Here is a 26,709-nt window from a genome sequence, read left to right on the forward strand (position 1 = left end):
CCTCGAATCTCAAATAAATTGTGAGGCCTGGAAATTGCATTTAAAGAGAAAAATGTAAAATTTGTTAAGGCTAACAGTAAAGAAAACAAGTTGTATGAGTGTCGAATTGGCGACACCGGACTTTGACGTCGATGCTCATAAAGAGTAGCGGAAAAAACAAAATTTTAGATAAAGAAAATTCAAAAAGGAAAATATTAACAATTTAAGATGCAGTTTAGAAAGCAAACGAAACTATAAAATTTTAGAATGAGCATGGGTGTCGTCTTCACTGATTAAACGCGATCAGAGTCTAAAAGATGGTGTTGGGTAGGCCATCTCTAGCCAACCTTTCCCGTGCCCTAAACAAAGCTCCATTTAATCTGGAGACTGGTAGGAGACCAATTAGAAGGCGCAGAAGAAAAATCTGTCCAATTAGCGACAAGTCGATCTCTAAAAACTTATAAAAACTTGGACTTCAAGGACAAAAGGAGAGCTTCCACTAGACTACCTGTTGTGTTCATTTACCTCTGTTAATGGTGCTTCCATTCATCTTTTGTGCGCTGTTTCTTCAGACTTCAAGCTTTTAACTCGATGTTGCTATGTGGCCTCTCCAGTGTAGGATCAGATCGAAACCAAAAACAACTCCCGAAGACAACCTAAGGATCTGAACTTAATTTAGGACCATTGCTAAATCAGATGTAGGCATAATCTTCTAAAAAATAAACGGTTTCCTTGTGAAACACTTGTCTTTTCTGCCTCCTCAAAGCCACCACCTACATACGTATAGACCTTAGCCATCCTGACGGTTGGGAATAAAACCCCCCCATTTCGGCAAACTTACAAATTGTTATTAAGTAAGGTTTTAAATGGAAATAATTAGATATATGTTTTTAAATTAAATGTTCAAGATAAATTTTGCAAGACCTCTTTTGAGGAACAAGGGGGCACACTGATTCTATTTGCTTCAGGGTGCTGAATATGTAGCTACGCCACTGATTCTGGCATACTTCTACAAAAAAAAATTTGAAGTGGTATAGAAAAAATATTATCAAAAACTTTAAATTTATAAACATTTATTATAATACAGTGGAACCTCACATAACAAGTGTTTCGCATAACGAGCAAATCAAATTTTTTAAAAATGTCTCGCTTAACAAGCAAAGTTTTACAACGAACTTCCTAACACACTGTAAAATCAGACTCACTTCTACCTTGAACCAAACAGTGCTAATATTTCTTCTTTAAAATCTCCTCACTCCGTCACTCAAGCAAAGTTTTGCATGAGTGACGAAGAGAGGGGAAGTCCCGGATTGTGCGCATGCTCCATTATGCTATTATCTGTGATTTTTTTTTTGTTTTCTGCAAATTTTCATAGATTGACTGTTTGAGTGCTTGAGTCAGAGTTCTGTCTTTCGATTTGACATTGACAAATCATTTAACATGTGTTAGAGTCATCCCGGGACTTGTTTACATTTTGTGCTGTGTTGTTTAGATCAAGGGTTTTTTTTAATCTATCGTGATAATTTAAACACAAGAATTCTGTGATTTACGTGATTTCGGACCTCACACACCATCTGGATTGTTGATTTTTCCATATCAAAATTGTTTATTTTTATATGTTTATATATTTATATGCACAATAGCATATAAATATATAAACATGTAAAATCTTAAAATTAATTTAAAATTTTTCTTCAGAACGTCAGATCGATTAACAATGAGTGTTTCTTTACCTAGTATTTTTAATGATCTTTTTTATTTTTATATTCTTGATGAGAGCTGGATTTCTTTTGATTCATATGATGCTACCAATTTTAGAAATATAATGGGCTTTCAATATTTTTTCCTTACCTGACAAAATCAAAGATGCAGTTGAATTTTACTAATATACCCTCCGTCTCTTCATGTTATTAAAGTATTCAAATACTGAGACTCTATACTTGCTGTTAATATTCCAGATCTTCATTTGATCATTATCTAGAAATATAGAGGGTTCTAATATCCATCATGTAGTTGCTTTTTATTGAGCAGTGATAGTGTAGGAATAGATAAATTTAATATCTACCACTTATCATTGATTCAAACATCTAATTTCCATATTAAATTAATGTTAATTAAAAAATTCAGCCCATTTCTAGGTAAAGCTCTAGAAAAGGAATATGATTGGATATCATTTTCAGTTTATCTTAACACGTGTTTGTCTATATTTTGGATTTAGGAGATGAAAATGTCAAGTTCTAGTTTTCCAAACTGCAGTGAAACTCTGTTAACCCGTCATCCAGTATGCCAGCAAACAAGCCGGCATGTCAAATTCATTGTTGTGAGGGGTTTTTGGTGCACTGGGTAGGTCCAGAGTTAAGATTTTCATGTAAAAGCACTCAAGACATGCAGTTCTTGGAAAGGTGTGGATTCTCCTTTTAGAGATTACAAATGCCAAGATGTCATGAATCTATGCTAGGTAAAACCAGTTTGCTCATGCACGATTTTTCTAAAGACTTTCCAAAGATATTAGTGTGTGGGTTTGATACAAGAAGCAGAAATATTTAGCACACTAAGAATCAATATCATGGAAACAGCTACAGTACATTACTGCTTATGTACTTTGATAATTAGAATATGTCTGTATTTATATGCAATAAAAATGTACAAAGCATAAAGTAAGAGTAGAGTGCCCTTGTTTCAAGCCAACCAAGAGTGAACAGTCTGGAAAAATTGAAATGATGTGTTAAACAATCATAAAAGATTGATTTGTACAGTTTTACATGCAAATATATGTAAAATTGTGTCCAGAGAATTGAAAAAACCAGGAAAAAAATTCCACTGTCCAATAAGACTGCATATTCAATAACCAGGCACCACATTGGTCCTGATAATGCTGGGTTAATGGAACATCACTACATTGAAAATTGCTTTGAAAAAATTTAGATTGTTTCAGTTTTTATTGGATAAAATCAGATGATAGAAGAGTAGCAAAAATTACAGACTTAATCAGTTTGAGACAAGAGTTGAACATCAAAAAGAATTAAAACATAAATTTTGTTGTCTACTTTCTCTCTTTAATTTCTTTACATTCTTTATTTTAATATTGATAAAACTAATCTTGATTTTCAAATTATTTAGTGAAATTTGTTTTAATGTAGAACTTTCATATAAAATAAATGGTAAAAAACATGAATATGGGAAATTAAATTCAGTTCTAATATTCTATCAACTAAAACATTCATTGTTAGAATTTTTTTTGTTCTTCATTACATTTAATAGCAAAAAAATGTGAACATCAGACGTTCAGCACCACCATCCTGCAAGCCTAGAAGTTTGACAATGGGGTTTGGAATGTCAGTGGAAACATGCTCGACTATCCCATCCCCAATGTAAAACTTCTAGACTTACAGGATGGCGGCACTGAACATCTGATGTTCGTGTTTTTGCGATGAAAACGTCAGCCGCAATCTTGCTAATAACAATAACCACCAATATATGTACTGTACTTCACATTTTGCTACTGGGGCAATTATGATGAAATGTGGTGTTTACTGATAAGAAGAAAGCTTTTTGCATTTTAGAATTTCCAAAGTATGAGTTTGTTGTGACAGTTCAATGAAGATTTCATAACAAATATCACATATACAGTCTGACAGACAAGACAATTTGTACGTGATACACTAAGTTTCAGCAGACTGGCCCCCTATACACTTCAAAACAGACAGACTGGCCAGAATCATCTGCTGAGAGGATTCAGCTTGCATGAGAAAGTTTTGTTGAGAGCCTCAGTAATTAATGAATTGTGCCAGCTTGGAATTGCAGATCTTGCAACTATCAATCTGGTGTATTCTATGCAAACATCTTTAAGTGAAACATATCAAGTGCATTTAATAAAATTTTTAATAATATACGAAGGCTATTTTTTAAATAAGGTCTGTTTTTTAATAAGAAGAAAAATACTGTAAATATCATTAAAATATATATTTTTCCATATTCTATTTACTTTTATCTACTTTTCTACATAACTTCCATTTTTGTTTAAACATTTGTCATACTGCTCAACAATTTTTTGAATTCCGACTTCAAAGAAGTCTCTGCCACCTGTGAAGAAGCCCAATCCATGACTGCAGTTTTCACTTCTTCATCATCGTTGAATCGTTGACCACCAAGGAACTCCTTTAAGTATCGAAACAAGTGAAAATCACTTGGTGCAAGGTCTGGACCGTAAGGTGAATGATCTAGTTGTTCACATCCAAAAGAACTGATTAGACCTTGTGTTTGTGCAGAAACATGTGGCCTTGCATTGTCATGGAGCAACATTACACCGGCCACGCCACTTGTTTTGTATGGCACTCCAGAGTTTTCTCAAAGTTACACAATATGTATCAGAATTGATTGTTGTGCCTCTTGGCATAAAATCTACTAACAAAATTCCTTTCCTGTCCCAAAAGACGGTTGCTATGATCTTTCGTGCTGAAATTGTCTGTTTGGCTTTCACTTTGGTTGGCGAAGATGTGTGTCACCATTCCATTGACTGTTGCTTGGACTTAGGAGTCATGTGAGACACCCAAGTCTCATCTCCTGTAACAATGTGGTCCAACAATTCATCTCCTTCCTGATCATATCGAGTCAAAAACGATAAAGCACTGTCCAATCTTTTTGTTTTGTGATCGTCAGAAAGCAGTCTTGGAACCCACCGAGAACACAATTTTCGATAATTCAGTTTCTCCGAAACAATGGTATACAAAACTGATCTTGAAATCTGTGGAAATTCAATTGATAACGTTGAAATCGTGAATCGTCGGTCCTCTCAAATTTTGTTATCCACATCACGAACCAAATCTTCAGAAATCAGAGGAGGTCAGCCAGGGCGTGGCTCATCATGCACATTAACTCGCCCATCCTTGAACATTACCCATTTTCGAACTTTACTGTCATGTATAGTATTACCACCGTAAACTTCACAAATCTGACAGTGAATTTTTGCTGCTGCCAAGTTTCTTGCACTCAAGAATCGAATAACAGATCGTATCTCACAGTCGGCGGGAGACTCAATTTTCTTAAACATTTTAAACTTCTACAGCTCAGCATACAGACAGATGATATGGCTGCAAATGGCGTCAAAACGTGTGCCAAGCTTGCTCGGAGCAGAAATGCATGCATACTGCCGTGATTGCACATTATTCTCACTCTCATTCACAAACGGACCTTATTTAAAAATAGCCCTCGTAATAAATTTTTTCCAAATTTTATATCAAGTGCAGCTGTTGCAAGTGCTGAGTCCCTAAGATCATGATCTTTGTTTCCAATTGTGTGTGCATATCCAACAGCTAATAGAAGAAGACTACTTGAAATATTTTGCAACTAAGGACTAGACAGAAGAGACATTAAGATCATTAAAGATGCATATTGGAATCAGAAAACAAAGGTTAGATTGGAAAATGAAGAATCGGAATGGATTGAAGTGAAAAGAGGGGTTAGACAGGGGTGTGTACTTTCACCAATTCTATATAATGTGTATGCTGAGTACATAATGCAGGAGGCCCTGGAAGACAGAACAGAAGGTATACCTCATAAAGATTAATGGAATAATCATCAATAATCTCAGATATGCGGACGATACAGTCATTCTCACTACATCAGAAAAAGAATTACAAATATTGTTAAACGAACTAGTATCAAAAAGTGAAGACATGGGAATCACAATAAATACAAAGAAGACTAAGACAATGTGCGTAAGTAAAGATAGGCACACAATAAAGCTGAAATGCAGAGGGGAGAACCTAGAACAAGTAGATAGCTTCTAGAAGCTACTTAGGAAAAAGATTTTATTCAAACAATAATTTAACAAAGGAAATTAGAAGCAGAATCAGACAGGCTAAAGACAAGTTTAATGTGAGAAAAAATATTCTGTGTGAAAAGAAACTAAAGCTTCAATTAAGACTAAAAATGCTAAAATGCTACATTTGGCCCATTTTGCTTTGCAGATTTGAGACATGGACACTACAGAAAGATATGGAGAGGAAAATTGAGGCTTTTGAGATGTGGGCAAGCAGAAGAACGTTGAAGATCAAGTGGACAAGCAGGACCATTAATGAAACAGTTTTACAGATGGAAGATACAAAAAGAGAATTAGTAAATATAGGATTAAATTTGATAATATAATTATTGATATAAATGTGAATGGTTACATTGATAATTAAATATGTCTGGAAGTGAAGAATCACTTGGGGTCTGGGTAGTGTAACTGGCAATGCATCTGCATGGTAAATGGAAGTTATGGGTTCAAATCCTGCTACAGGTCAATTCTTTTCTTTCAGAATATTCTAAATTAATTAGTAAATATTATAATTATTAAAATTTAATACAAGATGGCGCACAAAGCTTACCTCTGGTACCAAATTACTTAATAGTTAACCATTAATAATAGCACTTAATTAGCACAATTAATTACAGCGATTGTTTGGTTAATTATATGAATGTTTCTAATACCAATGACAATATTTTTCAACACACCAAAAACTTTATTTTAACATCAGCAGGAGTTTAATTTTAATGTGGACAAATGTTTTCAATCTAACTATAGGTTTACTTCATTAAAATTAAATTCCCTGCTGGTGTTAAAATAAGGTTTTTAGTGTGTTGATTAAGTAATCCAACATTAGAATTAAGTAATCCAGCATTTAGAAGCATTTGGTGAAAAAATTTTATTTTGAGAAATTCACTCATTAATGGGATGTTAATGTAATTGTATTAATTATATTTGGAATTACATTGAAGATTTTTTCTTTTAAGAAAAACAACTTTTTGTTTTTATAGTTTTTATTTGTATGATCTTTATGAAAAAATGTATACATAATACAAATGATAAAATACATGGAAAATTAAACTGTTTATCAATTTTCATATCTTAGCTTATAAAAATTAAACATTTCTCATTATTTCTTTAGTATTTAAATTAACTGATATTATAATTTCTTTGAATTCTTCAAGCCATAATAAACATATATATTTCAGATCATTTAGATATATATAACAATGGACTTTGATGATTATGTGGTTAATGAATCAAGTGAAGAAGAAAGTGATAATTCAGAAAGGTAAAATTCTCATTTATTTATTTTTGTATTTTTTTAATTTATTAAATTATGTACTTGTTAAAATAGTATCAAGAATAAAATATTTTATTAATGCAGTAATATATGCTTGTTATAATCATGGATATTGTTCTTAGTCACCTAATGACAGAATTAGCATGTAACAAAACATATGCTAAAATATATTTATGGAACTTCACTTATTGCAGTCAGAGTTTTGATTATAGTTATCATTATTTTCAAATTAATAGATTATTTTAAGCTGTCTTTTCATGCAACTGAACATAATTGCATTAAAGAATTTGAAGAAAGAAAAATAAGAGGAACTAATCATGTATATATGCAATACAGATATGTGCAATTATACCAAAAGAAAATTTTGTTAATTTACAAGTGTGGAAACACTATATGGCTTTTACAAGTGGTAAAAGTAGATGATTTTTATTTATTTATATTAATAAATTCTGTAATCTGTATGAAAGTATAAATTTTCTGATTTTTATAAAATATAAATAAACTGGAAGAAAATTTAATGGAAAATTTATTTTGGTTACTAGCTCTGGTTTTACCATTAGGCAAACCTAGGTGTAATTATCTACGGATGCCAGTCTTACTCATAAACAAAGAAAAAATAGATCCTTTATTAGTATTAATAAAAATTTTTAAAATATTCATAATGATATTATTTTTATAAATATTCACATGTGTACTTGTGTGAGTATGATAATATACATATATTTTAATACATGAAGCATGTGATGTCATAATGTTGTAAATGCCAAAAAAAGAAACTTTTCAGGAGAGGTAAAAAACACTTTTTTTAATGAATGAATTCATTTCAATTTTACAATAAAATGGTAAAAAAAACTCACTAGGTTACAAATTCTCTGGACTATCAAAATGATGTAAATATAAGCCATAATGTTTTAAGTGCAAAAAGTCACATGACTTGCACTCTGGCACTTTAAACGTTACATCTTCACATAAATTTTTAAAAAAGTAATTTTTTAAGTTTAAAAAATACTTAAGTTTAAAAAATTGTGTTTGGAGCCATCTGTTATGACAGTGATTCTCAACCTTTTTTCGTCATGGTACACTTTTAATAATTTAAAAATTTGGCAGCACACACGGTTACTTCGGTAAGTACCACATGACTTGTGACGTCATAACAGTGATTTTTAAATGCAGTTGGTTATTTAAGTCATGCTTTTTAAATGTCTTAGTAACTACCAGCAGTTACTGGTAACACTGGTTGCAATTTCCAAATGTGCCCTAGGAAGGTAGAACCGATTAAACTGCTAGTCTGACATCACTTATGTATGGATACTGGTGCACACTTCAAAAATCTCGCGGCACTGCGGTTGAGAATCACTGTGTTATGAGATGATGTAAAAAAATAACTTTATTATTATTAAGATGAAAAAGGCTTAATTTTGACGGAGAGATGAGTTTTTAAAAATATTGTAAATGCCAATAACAAATAAAATTCTCATTAAGTCTGACCCTACTAGAGATGTGACATAAGACCATCTTCTATTCCCCCCTTGAGTTTCATACTCCAAAATATAATAGGATCAATGCACCTTATGTACAAGTTACCATACCAAATTTTGTTTTGTAATCTTTATCCATTTTGAGATATTAAATAAAATGTGTGCATGTGCACATGTACACACACATGCATATCCCTGTGATCAAAAAGTATCAGGAATGGTTCAATAAAATGCAAGATTTGAATTTATTCATCAAAATTTATTTTGTCCTCTCTCACTGCAATGCACTTATGACAATGTTTGTTTTTCAATCCTTGAAACATGCTTTAAAGTAGTTTTTGTGAAACCCCTTCAGGACGTATGGCGAATTTTGTTTTATGGCATCAATCAACTCAAAACAGTGACCATGAAGTGGAAATTTTAGTTATGGAGACAGGAAAAGTCACACAATGCCATATTGGGTAAATATGGAGCTTGAAGAACTGTATTTGTTGAACTTTTGGCCAAAAATTTTATAAATGACAAGAGCGTTGTGAGCAAGCACATTATTGTAGTGTAAAATCCATGAGTTTTCTTGCCACAAATCAGGTTGTTTTCTACGAATTGCTTTATACAAATGACACAGTCAAATAATAATTTTTGTTAATACAGTAAGACCCTGCTTAATACTGCCTCACTTAATGCTGATTTGATATAACACAGTCTGCTCAAAGCCAAAAAAGCTCAAAATTTACACTGATTTAAATTATCGTGGCATTTCATTGATTCATATATAATACAATTATTTACAAACACTAACCAATCAGCAAAAGGTGGCAGAAAGGTGTACTTTCCTTAAATCTATGTTTGTTTAGTGCAATTTTGGAAAAAATATATCATGGATTCCATAGGCAATATCGGCTTCGCTTGGCAAGAATTAACTGATAAATGCATGAACGAAGTGTGGAAGAAGTTATGGCTGAACATATCCAAGAATTCTCAACGAGAAGAGCCTATCACTGTATCATTGAGTTGACCAAACTCAGCTTAATTAATACAGCAGGACTAGGAGATGTAGATGAACAGGATATTGAGGAGTTACTGCAGGTTTCTGGCAAGAGCCTTACCAATGAAGACCTTCAAGAACTGACAGAACAAGGAATTCATGTAGAACTGGAAAATAAGGATTCTAAAAACGAACCCAAAGAATTTCTCTACGGATTTCCTTAGTAAAAGTTTGGTAATGATAACTGAAATCATTGATCAAATTGTAGCGAACAATCCAGATTTTGAAAAGAGTGCAAAAGCAAAATGAGGCGTTTTGGATGCGATCTACTATCGACATTTGCTTAAGGAAAGAAAAAGGCGACAAATGAAATTTCATGACTTTATTGCAAAAAAAAGAAAAAACAAGAATTTCAGAAGAGCCAGGACCTTCGTCACAAAAAATGAACTTTACTTTTCTGCATGCATATGTTTGTGTGTTATTTAACATATATTATTATACAAATTAATATAAAAATAACTTAAAATTAAAGTAAAATTTGTTTATTTTTGGTTGCGTGTTCCTCTATCCCTATTTACTCTATGTTAAAATTACCTTGTTTAACGCTGTTCTGTTTAGCGCTTTGTCCTCTGGGAATACATCCCCTGCATTAAGTGGTGTCTTACTGTAGTTTCACCAGTCAGAAGGAATTTGTGATAAACAACTCTGTGATAATTGAAGAAAACCTACAACACAATCTTAATTTTTGACTGACTTTAATGTGGTCTTTTTGGTTTTGCTTCATCTTTTGAGTGCCATTGTTGAACTGTTTCAATGTAAAAAGTGTAGATCCATGTTTCATCACCTGTAATGATGCATTTTAAGAACAATTTGTCTCAAGAAAGCATTTCCTTGGTCACTTGAACACATTATTTTTGGAAAAATTCAACATTTTTGAGATAACTCAAGAAATGACATACTGCAAGTTCAAATGATCTTTTAAAATTGCTTGATAAGTTCTAAACGATACTGGAACATGTTTAATAATGTCCCTAATTGTTAAATGATGATGATTGAGCACCAAATCTCTGAGTTGAGTGGCATGTTGTTCATTAGTTTAAGTGGATGGTCTACCAAGGCATGGTTTATCTTCAATGTATTTTCTGTCTTCCTTGAACATATTATACACCTCAAAAATTCTTGTTTTTGATAGACTATCATCACCAAAGGCTTTTTTGTAGCAGCAATTCCATTGTAAAAACAAAATTTAATGCATATTCTTTGCTCAATTACACTCGACATTTTGAAAAATCGCTGGAACAAAAATTTATTACACATAAAAACAAGCATTTCTTTGTGAAGAAAAACAGTCAGTGATATGTGGATTGCTGCCAGATATTGATGAAAGTTGTACTAAACAACAACAAAAAAAGATAACAGTGCCTTGCACATGCAGTTTAAATGAACCATTCCCAATACTTTTTGATCACAGTAGTATATACATATCCATAGAATTTTTTTTTACCTTTTGGGTTTAGGGGGTCTCAAAACATTGAGATTTGCAAAAAACTCAGAGGGTCAAATTTGACACAATTACAATGCTTTCTTGTGTTATATACATAACAGCTTGGAAAGTAACTATCATAAAAAGAAGTTAATCTGCACATTAATTACAGGAACATTAAAATAAAAAATACACAATATATGTGGGGCGACATTCCTAAACCATAAGACAATAAACAAGGAATTGTGGGGGAGACGACGAGAATGGGAGAGAGAGAGAGAGAGACAATGTGGTGGTCAGACAAGTGACATTCCGACACTGTTGAGACAATAGACGAGGTGTTGCGGGAGACGTGGCAGAACGTGCAAGAGACATAAGTGAGGGAAGACGACAGTTGGTGATGGCACGAAAAAGATGTTATGAAGGCGAAAACACCATTGTTTTATTTATCAGACAGTTGGAAGATTTAGCTGAACACTGGAGGATTATTGTCATTTCTAGTTATATATTTTTATCACTAATCCTACAAATTTTGGGAGCTTGTCCAGGATATTGAGAGAAATTCATACTAGAACTTTTAGAAGGGCTATGGCATCCAGTCAAGATGGCAGAGTGAGTGATGCTAAGGTGAATGATGAAGAACTATGACTGACTCTTTTAGCTAAGGACATTACAGTGATGGATGTGAAACATCTGAAATGTACTGATTTGAAAATCAAATTACAATGACGAAAATTCAAAACCACAGAGACAACAATGCTGATGAAAGTGAGGATGAAGATAGTAATATTATGCGACATAAAAGTGAGTACTCTAAGCCAATGTTTACTTTTAGAGATGTTGATTGAATCCCTTGAAACATTCAGTGGTGACGAAAGAAAGAATGTCGTTAAGTGGATCTCCAATTTTGAAGACATGACGGAAATGTGTAACTGGAATGGTATGCAGAAGATAATTTATGCAAAATGACTAATCAGAGGTTTGGCAAGAATGTATGTAAACTATGAACAATGTACTAAATCATGGAGAGCATTAAAAGAAGCTCTTTGTTCTGAGTTTTCTCCTAAGCTGAACAGTAGGAAGATTTGCAAGCAACTTTCAATGGAAGTGAAGCATCAGAGTGAAACTTATCAGGAATATATGTATCAGTTGATTGAAATTTCATCACAAATTACGATTGAGGAAGAATCTGTAATACAACACATTATCGATGGAATTCGGGATGAGCAAGTAAGTAAAACAGTGCTTTGTGGTGCTACTACTTTCAAAGAATTTCGACAAAAGCTGTGAATTTATGAAAACATGAAATCACGTTGTAAGCTAAATGCTAAAATGATGGGATCTAAGAAGCTAGAATGTGAGATTAAGCCTAATAATTTTTATGGAGATGAGAAATGTTGCTATAACTGTGGCAGGAAAATCCATGTGAGTAAAAGTTTTCCAGAGAAAGACAAAGGAATGAAATGTTTTAGCTGTAACAATTTTGGTCAGATCCAGCCACCACTTAGAATACATAGGTGCTACAATGCACCCTTTAAATACCCACCTCAAGGAACATCAGACTTCCATCACAAAAGGATTGGCCAACACTATGTTGGCTATCTATGCCTCTGACCTAGACGTCAATGTGGAATTTGGCAGTGCAGGCCTCTTCCAGACAGCGCCATAACTAGCCTTTTATGAGCCTGGTGCGAGCATCTGTAACTACACCCCAAAACTATGACCCAAAACTTGGTCTAGGACATTTCTGCGCATTCTAGGGCGGTGCCAGTGGTGCCCTGTGTCTGGGCACCACTGGCACCGCCCTAGTTACGGCATTGCTTCCAGACAACCCTTTCTCAAACATCTTGAGCATATGGAAATATATAAGGCTACCCGCAATAACACTGCTATTAATTTTCATGACATTGACTCCTTCCCCACAGCATGGAAGTCTTTCTTCGAATTATAAATATTACTATCCTTCCCCTTCCCTTTCTCTTGTCTTACATCACTTCCCCTCTGCATGTGTTTGGCAATCCCCATTGTTTTGGCAGCTGGGGATTAGTTTGCTTGATGATGCCCATTTGACATGGGTGAAAACATTTGCCTGTGTTATGAAAAAAATGCTGGATTATAAGTTTTAGAGTTTTTAATTCAAGTATACCCAGTTTTTAGTGGTAGTATAACATTATAAAAGGCTTGTCTGTTACAAAAGAATACTAGGCAAACTGTCAACATATTTCATCTAGAATTGTTCTGCATTTCATTTTCTTCACAAACTTTCAGACAATTATTTATTACTGTTTACCTGTTTGGGCATTTACTCCTAATGCACTTAAAGATAAAGTTATTGGAGAAATTTCTAAAACTTAGCTAATATTAAACAAACTTCTTAATTTACCTTAATTCTCTTGGAATTGCATGTTTATGATTAGGTGTTCTGTGTTTATGTAGAGTTATGCATTTTGACAAAATGATAATTTATAAGTTTTTTAATGGCTTACCTCTTCCTTCTTATTTTAATTTACATATGTCTAATTTTATCACTCAAAATCTCTCATGTGTATCCATCATTGTTGAGTCAAAATCATTTAGGAATTATTATTTCTTGATTATTGTAAATATAAGCAACAGTGCAAAAAAAAGAAATAATTAGAAATAATAATAATTAAACAATTAATTGCTTTAATGCGATGCGGAAATGGAGAGGAAAGGGTCAAACAGAGAAAGGATGACAAAGTGGGAGAAACCCACACACATCCTATTTCTCCTGATTTCTTTGCAGATAAAACCAATTAAATGTCTCTCCGATTTAAACAATTATTACTCAGGTTGTAATCTAATATCTGACCTTAGTCACTACCGGCAATTAATTTAGTATGTTTGACAGTTGTTATCATGATTATGAAGTAAAAAGAGTAACAATACCAGATAGAAAAAGGTAATAAATTTGTCAAAACGTTCAATTCCTGACAATTAACATAAACAACACCTGGATCTAAATTGAACTTAGACCACGTGGCATCAAAATTCCTCCCAATAGTTCCCCAGCAAAACACGTATAAAAAGGGGTCACACTCGAGCCTCCAGGTGATCATCAAAAGGAAACCTCCAGGAAGATGACTCTGTTCAGACCTTCCTTCAATCACCTTACCGAAGGGACTGCTCAAGATTTGATCACTGCAGGTAAAGAGATATTTACCTAGATTATATAGAAACTCTTTCTCTCTGCCCGAATAGTTTATAATTTAGACTAATATTAACTCCTGATATGGAAATCTAATCTGGTCGGACCGCGGAACCCGCAAAGAAGTGTTGACACGACCACATTAATCAATGTTGAGCTAATAGAGTTGTTAATCATTTAATCTACATTGTATCTTCCATTTTTTTGTACTCTCTTTGTATAATTTTATTTGTTTATTAAATATGTTGTTTTATGTTGAATGCATGTCATCCTTAAAATGACCAGCACCTATCGACTTACTCACCTCCCTCCCACTCAATTACTTGCCCTCCTAAAGCCATCCATTGACACAGTGACAGTCCTCACCAGACTGTGCCGGTAAGCAGGGCATAGAGATCCCTTCTCTACCCCCTCGGTTCTCACATTTTTATGTAATATAATTTTAATGTTTTATCAGCTTTTATTTTTCTAAGTTTAAACTGATAATGGTTTAAGGAAAGTCAAAGATTTTTTTTAATAAGTAAGTAATTTTTGGTATCTAAAATAAGCAGTAATAAACAGTTATTGTGAATATGGTTCCAAGTTTCATTAATTTTAATGACTTGTGTAATTTTGAAAATATTTTTGTAAATAAATAAATAAATGGGATGAAAGCATTTAATAATAATAATGTGAGGATCTAAAAGGGTTAGAGTTAATTAACAATTAATTATAAAATAAAAAAATTGAAAGGATAACCTTGGGGAAGAACTGCATCTTTACTGGGAATTTCCTGATTAAAAAGATAAAACCCTGATCAAATTTTGCTTCAAGTCAACGAGTGTTACAATGTTTATATTTAACAGAGAAACTTAATTAAAACAGACAATTAATCATGAGGAGAACTGTCAAAAACTGAAATTTATGAGGTAATTTGAACCACATGGCTAGAATGATGGCTAGAAAATGGCAATAAATTCATTGATACATCCGATTCTTGACAACTTCTATCTGCAACATCTGGACCTAAATCAAACCCCAAACACATTACATCATGAGTTGCATCAGTCAGTTCTCATGCGATTTGCATATAAAAAGAGGTTGTACCCGATCATCAAGGCGGACATCACTGATAGACATTGGTCCTGCCATAATCGCCTTGCCTCACCCGTTCCCTTTCCGACGATGATCCCGACATGGATGAAAGGAGGACTATTCGCCGCCCCTGGAACCATTGGTCTATGAGGTATTTTATACATAGAGAATTGTAAACTTTCTCTCTCTCCGCGCCAAGATTAGGGCCTAGATCTTATATTACATGTATTGTATCTTTCGTTTTTGTATGCCCATGTAAACTTTTTTTTTGTCTATTAAATATGTTATCCTATGTATTGCCAACTTTGTATCAATGACCTCACTAACCCTCCCACTCACTTACGCCTTACTCCATCTCCTGACGTGATGCCAGTAAGAAGGGCAGAGCTCATCGCTTTGCCCCCTCAGTTCACAATAAGTTTTGATTTCCAGAAGCAAGCAGTTTTGTTTTAATATTTTATATTTTTTAATTTGTTTCATTGTAAATAGAAGACCTACATTAAAAGAGCTTCAGATACACAATTTAAGTTGTCATAATTTTATTAGTGGAAGTATTAGTGAAAGATAATTTGCAATAATTTAATTAGTTTTAAAGAAAGCAATTTGAAGATAATACTGTTCTATTAATTTTATAGAAAATCTTTTGTATTTATTTAAAAATTTGTATTGAAACATAATCAAATGACTGCCTTAAATAATTGGACTATAACTCTGCTGATTAAATGATTAATGCTGAGTAATTTGCTACTAGAGGTAGACGTTAGGCACCATCTCTTAACTAAATTAATAATTATAATTTTAATAATTTATTAAATAATTTAGAATCATCTGGAAGAAAAAAACTGGCCTGGGTTGGGGCTTGAACCCACAACCTCCGCCTGCCATGCTGTGTGCTTGCCAGTTGCACCACCCTGACCCTGAGCAAGCCTTCACTTCCCAATGTATTTAAATTTAGATATAACCTTATGCGGTTAATCAGGTTGTAATCTAATATCAGACCTTAGTCACTACCGGCAATTAATTTAGTATGTTTGACAGTTGTTATCGCGATTATGAAGTAAAAAGAGTAACAATACCAGATAGAAAAAGGTAATAAATTTGTCAAAACTGGCTATGGGAGTAGTAGTAGTCCCCAGCTGGCACCATGATTAACTGTGTCAGGTTATACCTAAATTTAAATACATTGGGAAGTGAAGGCTTACTCAGGGTCAGGGTGGCGCAACTGGCAAGTGCACAGCATGGCAGGCGGAGGTTGCGGGTTCAAGCCCCAACCCAGGCCAGTACTTTTCTTCTAGATGATTCTAAATTATTTAATAAATTATTAAAATTATAATTATTAATTTAGTTAAGAGATGGTGCCTAATGTTTACCTGTAGTAGCAAATTACTTTCCTAATTAAATGATTAATACTGAGTTAAAGCCCAATTATTTAAGGTGGTTGTTTGGTTATGTTTCTATATATATAAAATCATGTTTTGCAATGTTTGATATACTTAAATTTTGTATTGTTTGTTGTTGTTGTTGTTGTTTTGGAGATTTTTTGTGACAAATAAATGAATTTTATAAAATATTATTATTATTATTATTTAATTTTACAGTTCTGATGATGAGCTCCAGACCTTTATAAGAGAAGAATATGGTATTAAAAAGGAAAACAATATTTGTGATTTTGAAAATGAAATGGAAGAGGAACTTAATAAACAAATAAAAAATGCTGAAGAAACAATTATGAATAAAAAGTTGGAACAATCAAGTATAATTAATGATCATTCAGATGATAAAGTATTAGGTAAATATATTTATTCTAATTTTACAATTGAAATGTAGCTGAATACTATTAATTTCTCAAGAATAAATGATTTTTGTTATCTTTTACGTAAATATACAAATTAAAGTATTTTTTTTATGTAAAGAAAAAAATGTCATAAGAAAACAATTTAAATTTTTAAATACAGAAGAATCTCGTTTTAACAGATTGCTTGGGCCGCTGAAAATTATTCATTGTTCCAAGAATCTGTTATATCACAAACGTCAGATTTCCACCACACTCAGGAAAATATTTGTTATTTGAAAAATTTCCATTTTTTAACCTCTAAACATAAGAAATACCAGTACTTGAAATTATTCAGTCTCTTGAGATCTGTATTCTTTATCCTACAGAAACATGTATGTTGGTAATGTACATGTATATTATGCCATGCATGTGTATGACAAAGCTGATAAAAACTGTACCTACTGTAAGCATAAAAAAGAGGCAAATTACATATGCTCATTAGCATTTTGCTTGACTTTACAGTTTGTTTAAAAAAAAACTTTTCCATCTTGGTTTATTTCATCTTGCTTTTCTGTCTATTGAATACAAAACCACATGATATTAGTAATGTCACATACAGTATAGTACAGCCTATTCATTTATGCTTAAACTTGTCAGGAAGGTCTTCACAACTTGGAAATACTTGATGGTCTTGTTAAATTTCGGCACTACACTTGGACCAGCGACAGTGTTCACTAGATGTTTCCTCCTCAATCCTATCAGCCAGCTGACTCTTTTTGTACAATTCTTCAATTGTACATATCCCAAATGTAACAAGTGCATCATCAAACTCTATGAATTTCCAGACACCCAAATATTAACTAAATAAATAAACAACTAACCCATTATATATAAAGACCAACAACTGCCGAATTATCGGGCTAGCAAAATGGCTATAGTAATATTAATAATTTAAGTTAATTTGGTACTAGAGTTAGGCGTTAGGCGCCATTTCTTGCTAAATTTAATAATTAGAATTTTAATTAAATAATTTTAAATAAATTTAGGCTTAACTGGAAGAAAAGAATCGGCCCGAAGCGGGATTCGAACCCGCAACTTCTGCTATCCGTGCAGACACGTTACCAGTTACGCTACCCGGACCTTCGGTCCGATCCTCCCCTTCCAGTTGATATAAGATTACTGTACGACCATCGACGGCTATTACAATGCCGGCTGGGGACACATTAATTGCCCACGTCCTCCCTTATATCAACTGGAAGGGGAGGATCGGACCGAAGGTTCGGGTAGCGTAACTGGTAACGTGTCTGCACGGATAGCAGAAGTTGCGGGTTCGAATCCCGCTTCGGGCCGATTCTTTTCTTCCAGTTAAGCCTAAATTTATTTAAAATTATTTAATTAAAATTCTAATTATTAAATTTAGCAAGAAATGGCGCCTAACGTCTAACTCTAGTACCAAATTAACTTAAATTATTAATATTACTATAGCCATTTTGCTAGCCCGATAATTCGGCAGTTGTTGGTCTTTATATTAACTAAATGTTGAAAATACATGAAGTTTACAATAGGTTTGGGGTAGAAAAAAAATCTGTTATTCCAAGTAACAGATCCACTAAAAGGAGGTAAAATTACATTGATTTGGCAGGATCTGGAAAAAAAATTGTTATTCTGAGAAATCTGTTGTTCTGCAATCTGTTAAAATGAGATTCTACTGTACATTAAAGACAAAATTTGGTTATTGAACCAAAATAATATATTTTATTATTATATATAAATTTTAGAATTAATAATTTTAATATATGTTTTAAAAATGTTTTTATCGGTCATGTTTTTTGAGATTGAGGTGGGGGGATGGTGGGGTGAGGACACCCCCCACTATATATATTACTTTAGTGCATTTGTACTGTACATATACATTGTAGTTAAATATTACATTTGATTATGTTTATCAGGTTTCAGAGTGGAGGTGAGACATCATTAAAATGCATTGTCATCAGACTTAGATGTCCTCAAGTTTTCAATCTTCTATCTTAATTATAAGTGGATGTTTTGAAACTTAACATGATACAAAGCAAGTTAAATAAAATCATTTAAAAATGAAAGTTCATACATTGACAAATAAGTTCTAAAATAATGAAATAGGTTCCATGAAAATCAGAACAGATGCTCAAAAATATTAGATGAAATAAAATATTTTTGCTGAAAACAGTTTTCATATTTTTTTATTACAAATAGTTTGGATGTTTGAATATTGTAATTCTAATACACTATAATTTAAAAACTAATGAATGAACACTATTTTATATGATGAATACGGTATATTAATTTATATTATGGTAAACTTCAAATTTTTTAGATTATATAAAAATAATTATTAAATATTAAATAATAATAATAATAATAATTTAATTTCAACTTTTTGAGATGATGATAACTAAAGATAAAATTTATTTTTTGAAATTAAAAAAAATGTCAATAATTAGGAAAAAATGGCAAATCTACATCACCATCAAATGATGACCTCCTTTATGATCCTAACATGGATGATGATGATCAAGTTTGGATAGATAATCAAAGAAGACTATATACATTTCCTAATTGTAATAATAATTGCAACCAAAAACCTTTGCCCAACAGTGATGCTGTTTTAAATTGTCCTGCTTGTCTTTCTTTACTTTGTCTTGATTGTCAGAGGTAATAAACTAATGGTTTATATTACTATATACATTAATTAAAATCTTAAATTATTGTTAGATACTTAAAATATAAAACTAATTTTATTTTTGTAAATTTTTTTCCTTGATCTTTAAATAAATTATTTTAGATAAATCATATGAAATTAATAAATTAATTGTATTATTGTATTGTACTATTTTTAAATAGACAGTCATAATGTTAAATATGAGCAAAATGATTTTAACTATTAAGTATAAGTAATTTATATGATTTAAATGTGAGTGAAATAATAATAGTCTAACATATAATAATCATCAATGTATTTTACAGTTTTTTCTGAAAGTTTCAAAAATGATTGTAAAATTATTTGACGTAGATAATTTTTTTAATATGAGGGCGGGTTTTTTTTCAAGCTTTCTGATAGTCCATAAAACAAAGACAGGTGTAAATAACAAAATGAATTTATTACCAAAAGTTAGGTACAAACATGGTTACTTTTCAACATAATCACCGTGAAGATTGAGGAATTTGTCATATCTGTGGATGAGCTTTTCCATCCTCTTGTCATAGAATGTTGCCGCCAGTGAATTGAGATGGCCTTAATTAATTAACAACGTTGTTTTGAAGATCATCATTAGTCTCAAACCTCTGCCCTGCTAGCCATGTTTTCAATTCAGGAAAGAGGTGGAAGTCTTCACCACCTTTAAACATCCAGCCTCGATTTAGCACCGAACGACTTCCACCTCTTTCCTGAACAGGAAAAGTGGTTAGGAGGCTAAGGTTTGAGACTAATGATGATCTTCAAAACAATGTTAGGGCCATCTCAAGTCATTGGCAACATTCTATGACAAGATGGAAAAGCTCATCCACAGATATGACAAATGCCTCAATCTTCACGGTGATTATGTCAAAAAGTAACCATGTTTGTACGTAACTTTTGGTAATAAAGTCGTCTTGTTATTTACACTTGTCTTTTTTTTATGGACCATTGCAGCTTGAAAAAAAACAGCCTATGTATACTTATCATGATAATCAAATTATGAAATTTATAAATAATAAATTGATAGCTGAAAATATTACAATACTAGTTTTACTGAATGTTAACAAATAAATAGTAAATATGATTCCTAATGTATTATTAACTCCATGACAGCAGGAACTAAATTTAGACAATGCTAATAGCAATATAATTACCCTCAACTAGACATAAACACCAATAAACCAGCAAAAATAAAAGAAATAAAACAAAAACATACATTTTCTTTCATTTTAAACAGTCATCCTCAGGTTTGAAGAATGCAGATATAAATGAATGCATTTTTCAAGAAAATAGAACAGAAATTTAAAAGTTGTATATGTCACAAAATATGTACAGTACATGTCTAATGTGGCATTTAACATCATGCTTCAAACTGGATAATATGTTAAGTAACCATTTAAAAAAAGAAAATTTTACAAAATATAAAGTACATAACCCAATTCAAGACGTGTAGGTCATAGAATGTCCACCACATGGTTGCAAGAGAATCCATTTCCTTATAATTGACTGCCATACCCCTTTTAAAGGTCTTGAATATGGCACAATTCTAGGTCCGAATGACGCGGTTGGGACTTTAACAGAACTGTAGAACATACTGATAGGAACAAAAAAAGTCTAATGAACCATGGGTGTACGAGTGCGCCTTCGCGAGATATAGGCCCCCCAAAATGACTATATGGCAGCGAACATGGCAGCCCGACTGACCTTTCGTACGGGCGCCATCACACGCCGCCATGTGCTAAACTAGTGATCGATTCACGGTAGTTCTTGAACAAAGTAAAAAAATGGGGGAAACGTCTACTAAAGGCAATTTTAACGGCAAGTGACGGGACTCCCGTAAAATCATAAAAAAAATATTGGGTCAGGTGACCCGGCTTTTTTGCTCGCAAACCCGCATAACGTAGGCACAACTTTCGAGGGCTATATCTCGTGAACGCGCACATATACAGGTATGGTTCCTTTGACTTTTTTGCTCCCCAGGGGGGTCGACAATTTGCCCTCCCTCCCCACCGCGTCATTCGGTCCTAGAATCTTGCCCTTGAATATTTCTAATTGTTCCAGGTGTTTCAGGTTGCCCAGGTCGTAAATTTCTGTTCTATTTTTAGAAAAACATATTCATTTATATTTGTGTTCTTTGAACGTGAGAATGATGATTAAAATGGAAGAAAACATTTGTTTTCATTTTATTTCTTTTATTTTTGTTGGTTTATTGGTATTTACATCTTGTTGAGGATAATTATATTAATTTATATTAGTAGTTTTGTAGAGATAGTGTTAATAGCAATTAGCATAGGGTCAATTATCTCAACTGCTGTAAAATGTTTCCTTCTCTATGAAGTAGCAGCCAAACTTCTAAAAACAATAAATCATATTTATTTTTACACTTAATTTACATAATTGGGATGGTTCTTCTAAATCTGCAATGAATTAGGGGAGTGAGTAGAGGAGTAAATTTCTCAATATTTCAGAGATGATCTCAAATACACTTTAGCAAAGTCAATACATAAGCACTATACTAAGCTATGGTCTTTGCTAATGCATACTCAGATTGAAAGTTATTTAATATTTTAAATTTTACACAAATATTAGTTTAATTAATATAAAATGAATTTCTACATTAGAGTTTTAAAAATAAAACAAAAAGGCAATGTCATCTTTAGTTTTGATTTTGTTAATTATTAGTTAATGCTGGTATAAGATAGCCAGGGGCACACTGCCTGTTGCAAAATTATGTTGCTTGAGAAACTCAATCATAAAATCTCTGCATTTCTTTATATTGTCAATTATCTTTTCATTTCTGGTTGATTCAAAAAGTCACAGTAAGCAAAAAATTAATCTGGCAAATAAAAAATGTTCTCCCCAATTCAACACCAGCAGACGAGATCAAAGCATGCTTAAAAAAAATCACATTTCTGGCCACACATACAAATACTGCAACTAACAAAAAATATGAGAGTTGAATTCTTGAAAGATGAAACAACAGCACATTTTGCTCAAAAACTTTTACAAATAGGCGAAGGCACATATCCCACTGACCAGACGACCAGCCTCATTGAACTCAACAGTGATTTTTGCAACATAGTCACTGCTGAAAACGAACTCATCAATCAAATTTATTCAAACATTGTTCACAACTATACCAATCCGGAGTGGCTATTTCAAAGGGCAATTTTGGCAACTAAAAATAATAATGTCGACGATATCAACTTTAATGTTCAAAAGAAAATTCCCAGTGAGGAGCGAATATACAAATCGAGTGACACGATGGTAAACGTTGAAGAAAGTGTCAACTTCCCTACAGAATTTCTAAACTGATTGCAAGTACCAGGAATGCCATTACACTGCCCTCGACTGAAAATTGGTTCTCCGATCATACTACTCAGAAACCTGAACTCACCAAAACTATGTAATGGAACAAGGAGGATAGTCAAACAGCTATCAAATAACATCATCGAAGCCAAACTTATGACTGGAAAGGTCAAAGGACACAGTATTTATCCCCAGAATACCACTGATCTCTACTGAACTGCCATTCCAATTTAAAAGACTGCAATTTTCAATCAAATTAGCCTATAGTTTTACAATTAACAAAGTGCAAGGACACACTTTAAAACATTGTGGCATCAACCTCAAAGACTCTTGCTTCTCTCACGGTCAACTATATGTAGCTTGCTCTCGAGTAGGAAATTCAAAAAATTTGTATACATATATACCCCGGATAACAAAATGAAAAATGTCGTTTATAAACAAGTATTGTAAATAGTTAGAATATGTTTTCAATAAAATTTTTTTACCTCTTATATTTTAAAGTTTATCCTTTTATTCCAACTACCACACAATCTCATATCAACTCCCTGAGTGAAGCTGGGTACCCCAGCTAGTTATAAATAAAACATCCAAACCTGATAGTTATATTATTAAAGTCAAACAATTGCCAAGTAGAGGCAGGCATTAGGTGCCTGCCTCTAGTGCCAAGTTACTTAGTATTTAATTAATAATAATAGTAATAATATAGCCTGATATAATTTGGCAGTCATTTGGCATTAATGTGCAGAAATTATAGTTAGAAAAGTAAAATTGGATACTGTTAAAGCTTCTAGTAATAAAATTAAACTATAGAATATATATAGATTTTAATAATGTAGATTGGCTCATAAATGTGTAATATCTGATAGTCAAGGAGTCCTTGAAATTAATCTCCATCTAGTCCATTTTCTGTTGCTTTAATTGATTTCAAAATCATAAAAAGTGGGGAGAAATATGAAATAACTGCACAGGAAAGACTCCTTTGAATCATTTGACATTCCATAAAGCTTGGAGGATTATTACCCTTATTTAAAAAAAAAAAGCAATATTTTTTCCTTAATTAATAAATTCTTGAGGATATGTTCAAATTGGTATTTTCTTGAAAAAACCTCTACATCTAAATATATAAAATTACTTGTCCTGACTGACTGACTGAGTCACTAATTGATTCATCATCGCCCAGAGCAAACCGCTGAACCTAAAAAGGTGAAATTTGGTACATAGTTAAGGTAAGCAATGAGAATGCTCACTAAAAGATTTTTCAACGTTCCCCCATGGGGGGAGAGGGAGAGCATTAAGACTTAACCTGAAGAATGGCTTCTACCGTGCTATTTCAGATGTGATTTTTTGTTTCTGGTGGTGGTAACTTAATTTCCAAACATACAATATTTACATGTTACAATTTTTTAACTAAATGTTTGAACCGTTTTAAATTCAAATTTGTTACTAGTTCAATTATAGAACGATTGCAAACATTCTAGAAAATTGATCAAATTGAAAACATTTGATTGCATTAGAAGATTCTCAGTAATAAAGAGTATGTGTAATGCAAGTAATTTTATATATTTGGGGCTCAACTGAGGGCTGTTTCTTACAAATTGCAAAATCCTCATGGGCAAAGTCGTGGGTAACAGCTAGTTATATATAAAATTGCAAGAAATACATTTATAACTCTAAATTCTGTTGAATTATTGTTACTAAAACATTCAGAAAAAGGTGTATTTAACAACATAGAGGCCAATTTCCAACATGAAGAATTTCTTTGCATTTCTCTAGATATCCTCTTCCAAGATGTTGTATAGAAAATTAATTTGAAATTAGTTCTTGAGAAAAATTCCATTGTTATAAACTCACTAGAAATTGTTAAGGAAAGTTTACTCCCTTAAAAAGCCCCCTGCAAAAAAAAGGTGCAACTGCTAAATCAGTTTGAATTTATAGAAGTGTGTGCCAAACAGATTACTTCTTCATCCTCTGGAAATGACTGATCTTTAAAAAGTTTAGACATTAACCACTCTGCAATGACCGACAGATATATCCGTCAAGGGCAATCGTGTGGCAGTGGTGAGGGACGGATATATCCATTAAATTCTTTTGAGGGTATCGCCAAAAACTACCGCAAAAAAAATTCACATAAAAAATGAATTATGTAACAATAAAAAAAGACTTTTCTTTACTAGACATAACTGTTTACAAAATCTTTTTCCGAAATGGTAATGAGAAAAAACGCATGAAAAAATACTTTAATTAATTAAAAATTTCCCATGTTTATTCTTTACTACTTTGGGATAGCACCATATGTGACTATCCCACTGTTGAAAGGTTAATAAACTGACTGCATAAAGAATTGTTACTTTAGTTAATTTAATTTTATTTATCTACTATATTCATTCTGACTGTTGTATTGCACATTGCTATGGCATAGAATTCTATAATTTTTATACTTTGTTGTATTTAATTTAATTGTATTGATATTTTTAGACATTTGTATATAGAAATTCCTTGATAGCAAGCTTTATCCATTCTTGATTTCCATGAGATCATTACTGAAGATTGATGTGAATTCAAAAGCATTTGAACTAAACCTTTCTACATGATCCTAATAGTTTGGGCTCTATTAAAGCAAATAGTGTGTTTTTATATCAATGGCTTATGTTATCAGAATTCCCAAATGCAACAGCAGTATTAACATTGTTTAATAATACAAGATGAAAGTTGATTAGTTGTCCTCAAAGACTGTTCTTCGTTGAATCAAACAGGTGGAAGTCAGAGGGCACCAGATCTGGGCTGTACAGATTATGGGGACTATTGACTGTGAAGAAGTGCTCACCTTAATGTTTTTAAAGAGGATTGCAGAATTGGGTTCAACAATGGTGCAAATGCATTGCTTATAATGACTTAGACTATGTTGAGTAGTACCTTTGTATAGAGAAAGTTACTCTACCAACAAGTAGTTTGAATAAACCATTTCAGTAAATAAAGTTACACCCACTTTTGCATTAGTTTCAGTATAACCCTCATATAATTAAACATTAATCTGTGGTTCTGTTTGAAAATAATCGCATTGATACTATAATTATTTCTCTTTGTAGTTAGCATTGTTATTGTAATAAATTAATAAACAACTTAGGTGAAATACTCCCAAGAAATTTTGTCATTTGTTTTATTATAAACAAGCTTAGTACTAGTATATCAAAGTTATAAGAGAATAAAACTATTAAATGAAATTTGATCATTCTTGTAAGAAACAATTTTTCTTTTATTTATAATTAAAATTATTTCATAATTATATTGTTTGATTTTATAATTTTTTCAGAAATTATTATTATTATTATTTTCAGGCACGAAATTTATAAATCTCAGTATCGTGCTATGTTTGTTAAAAACTGTACTGTGGATACAAGTCAGAAATTATATTATCCTATCAAAGGAAAAAAGAAGACATCTAATCAAAATATGCAAGATGAGTATTATTCTGTCAACTGTTCAATCTGTAAAACAGCTGTAGCTGTTTATGATAAAGATGAAGTGTATCATTTCTTTAATGTTATCAGTAGTTTTGCTTGATTGTCTTAATGATCCAATCATTTGTATATTTTACATGTATTGTAAACTGTAAATATGTAATTAAATGGAATAATTGAATTGTATATGAAT

General features: G+C 32.3%; 2 protein-coding genes across 2 annotated transcripts in view; one reads left to right on the plus strand and one right to left on the minus strand.

The window, feature by feature from the left end:
* Positions 1-26,709, minus strand: part of sip1 (septin interacting protein 1) — a 354,828-nt gene that overhangs the window by 124,267 nt on the left and 203,852 nt on the right. The gene's annotated exons all lie outside the window — the stretch shown is intronic.
* On the plus strand, positions 6,990-26,702 carry LOC136969631 (E2F-associated phosphoprotein-like). The gene is made up of 4 exons (XM_067263891.1): positions 6,990-7,061; positions 16,861-17,051; positions 19,517-19,727; positions 26,394-26,702. Exons 1-4 carry the CDS (start codon positions 7,000-7,002, stop codon positions 26,617-26,619), a joined length of 690 nt encoding a protein of 229 aa, XP_067119992.1. The 5' UTR covers positions 6,990-6,999; the 3' UTR covers positions 26,620-26,702.

The sequence above is a fragment of the Centruroides vittatus genome, unplaced genomic scaffold (assembly GCF_030686945.1).
Source record: "Centruroides vittatus isolate TY-2023 unplaced genomic scaffold, ASM3068694v2 contig_18, whole genome shotgun sequence".
Taxonomy (NCBI): domain Eukaryota; kingdom Metazoa; phylum Arthropoda; class Arachnida; order Scorpiones; family Buthidae; genus Centruroides; species Centruroides vittatus.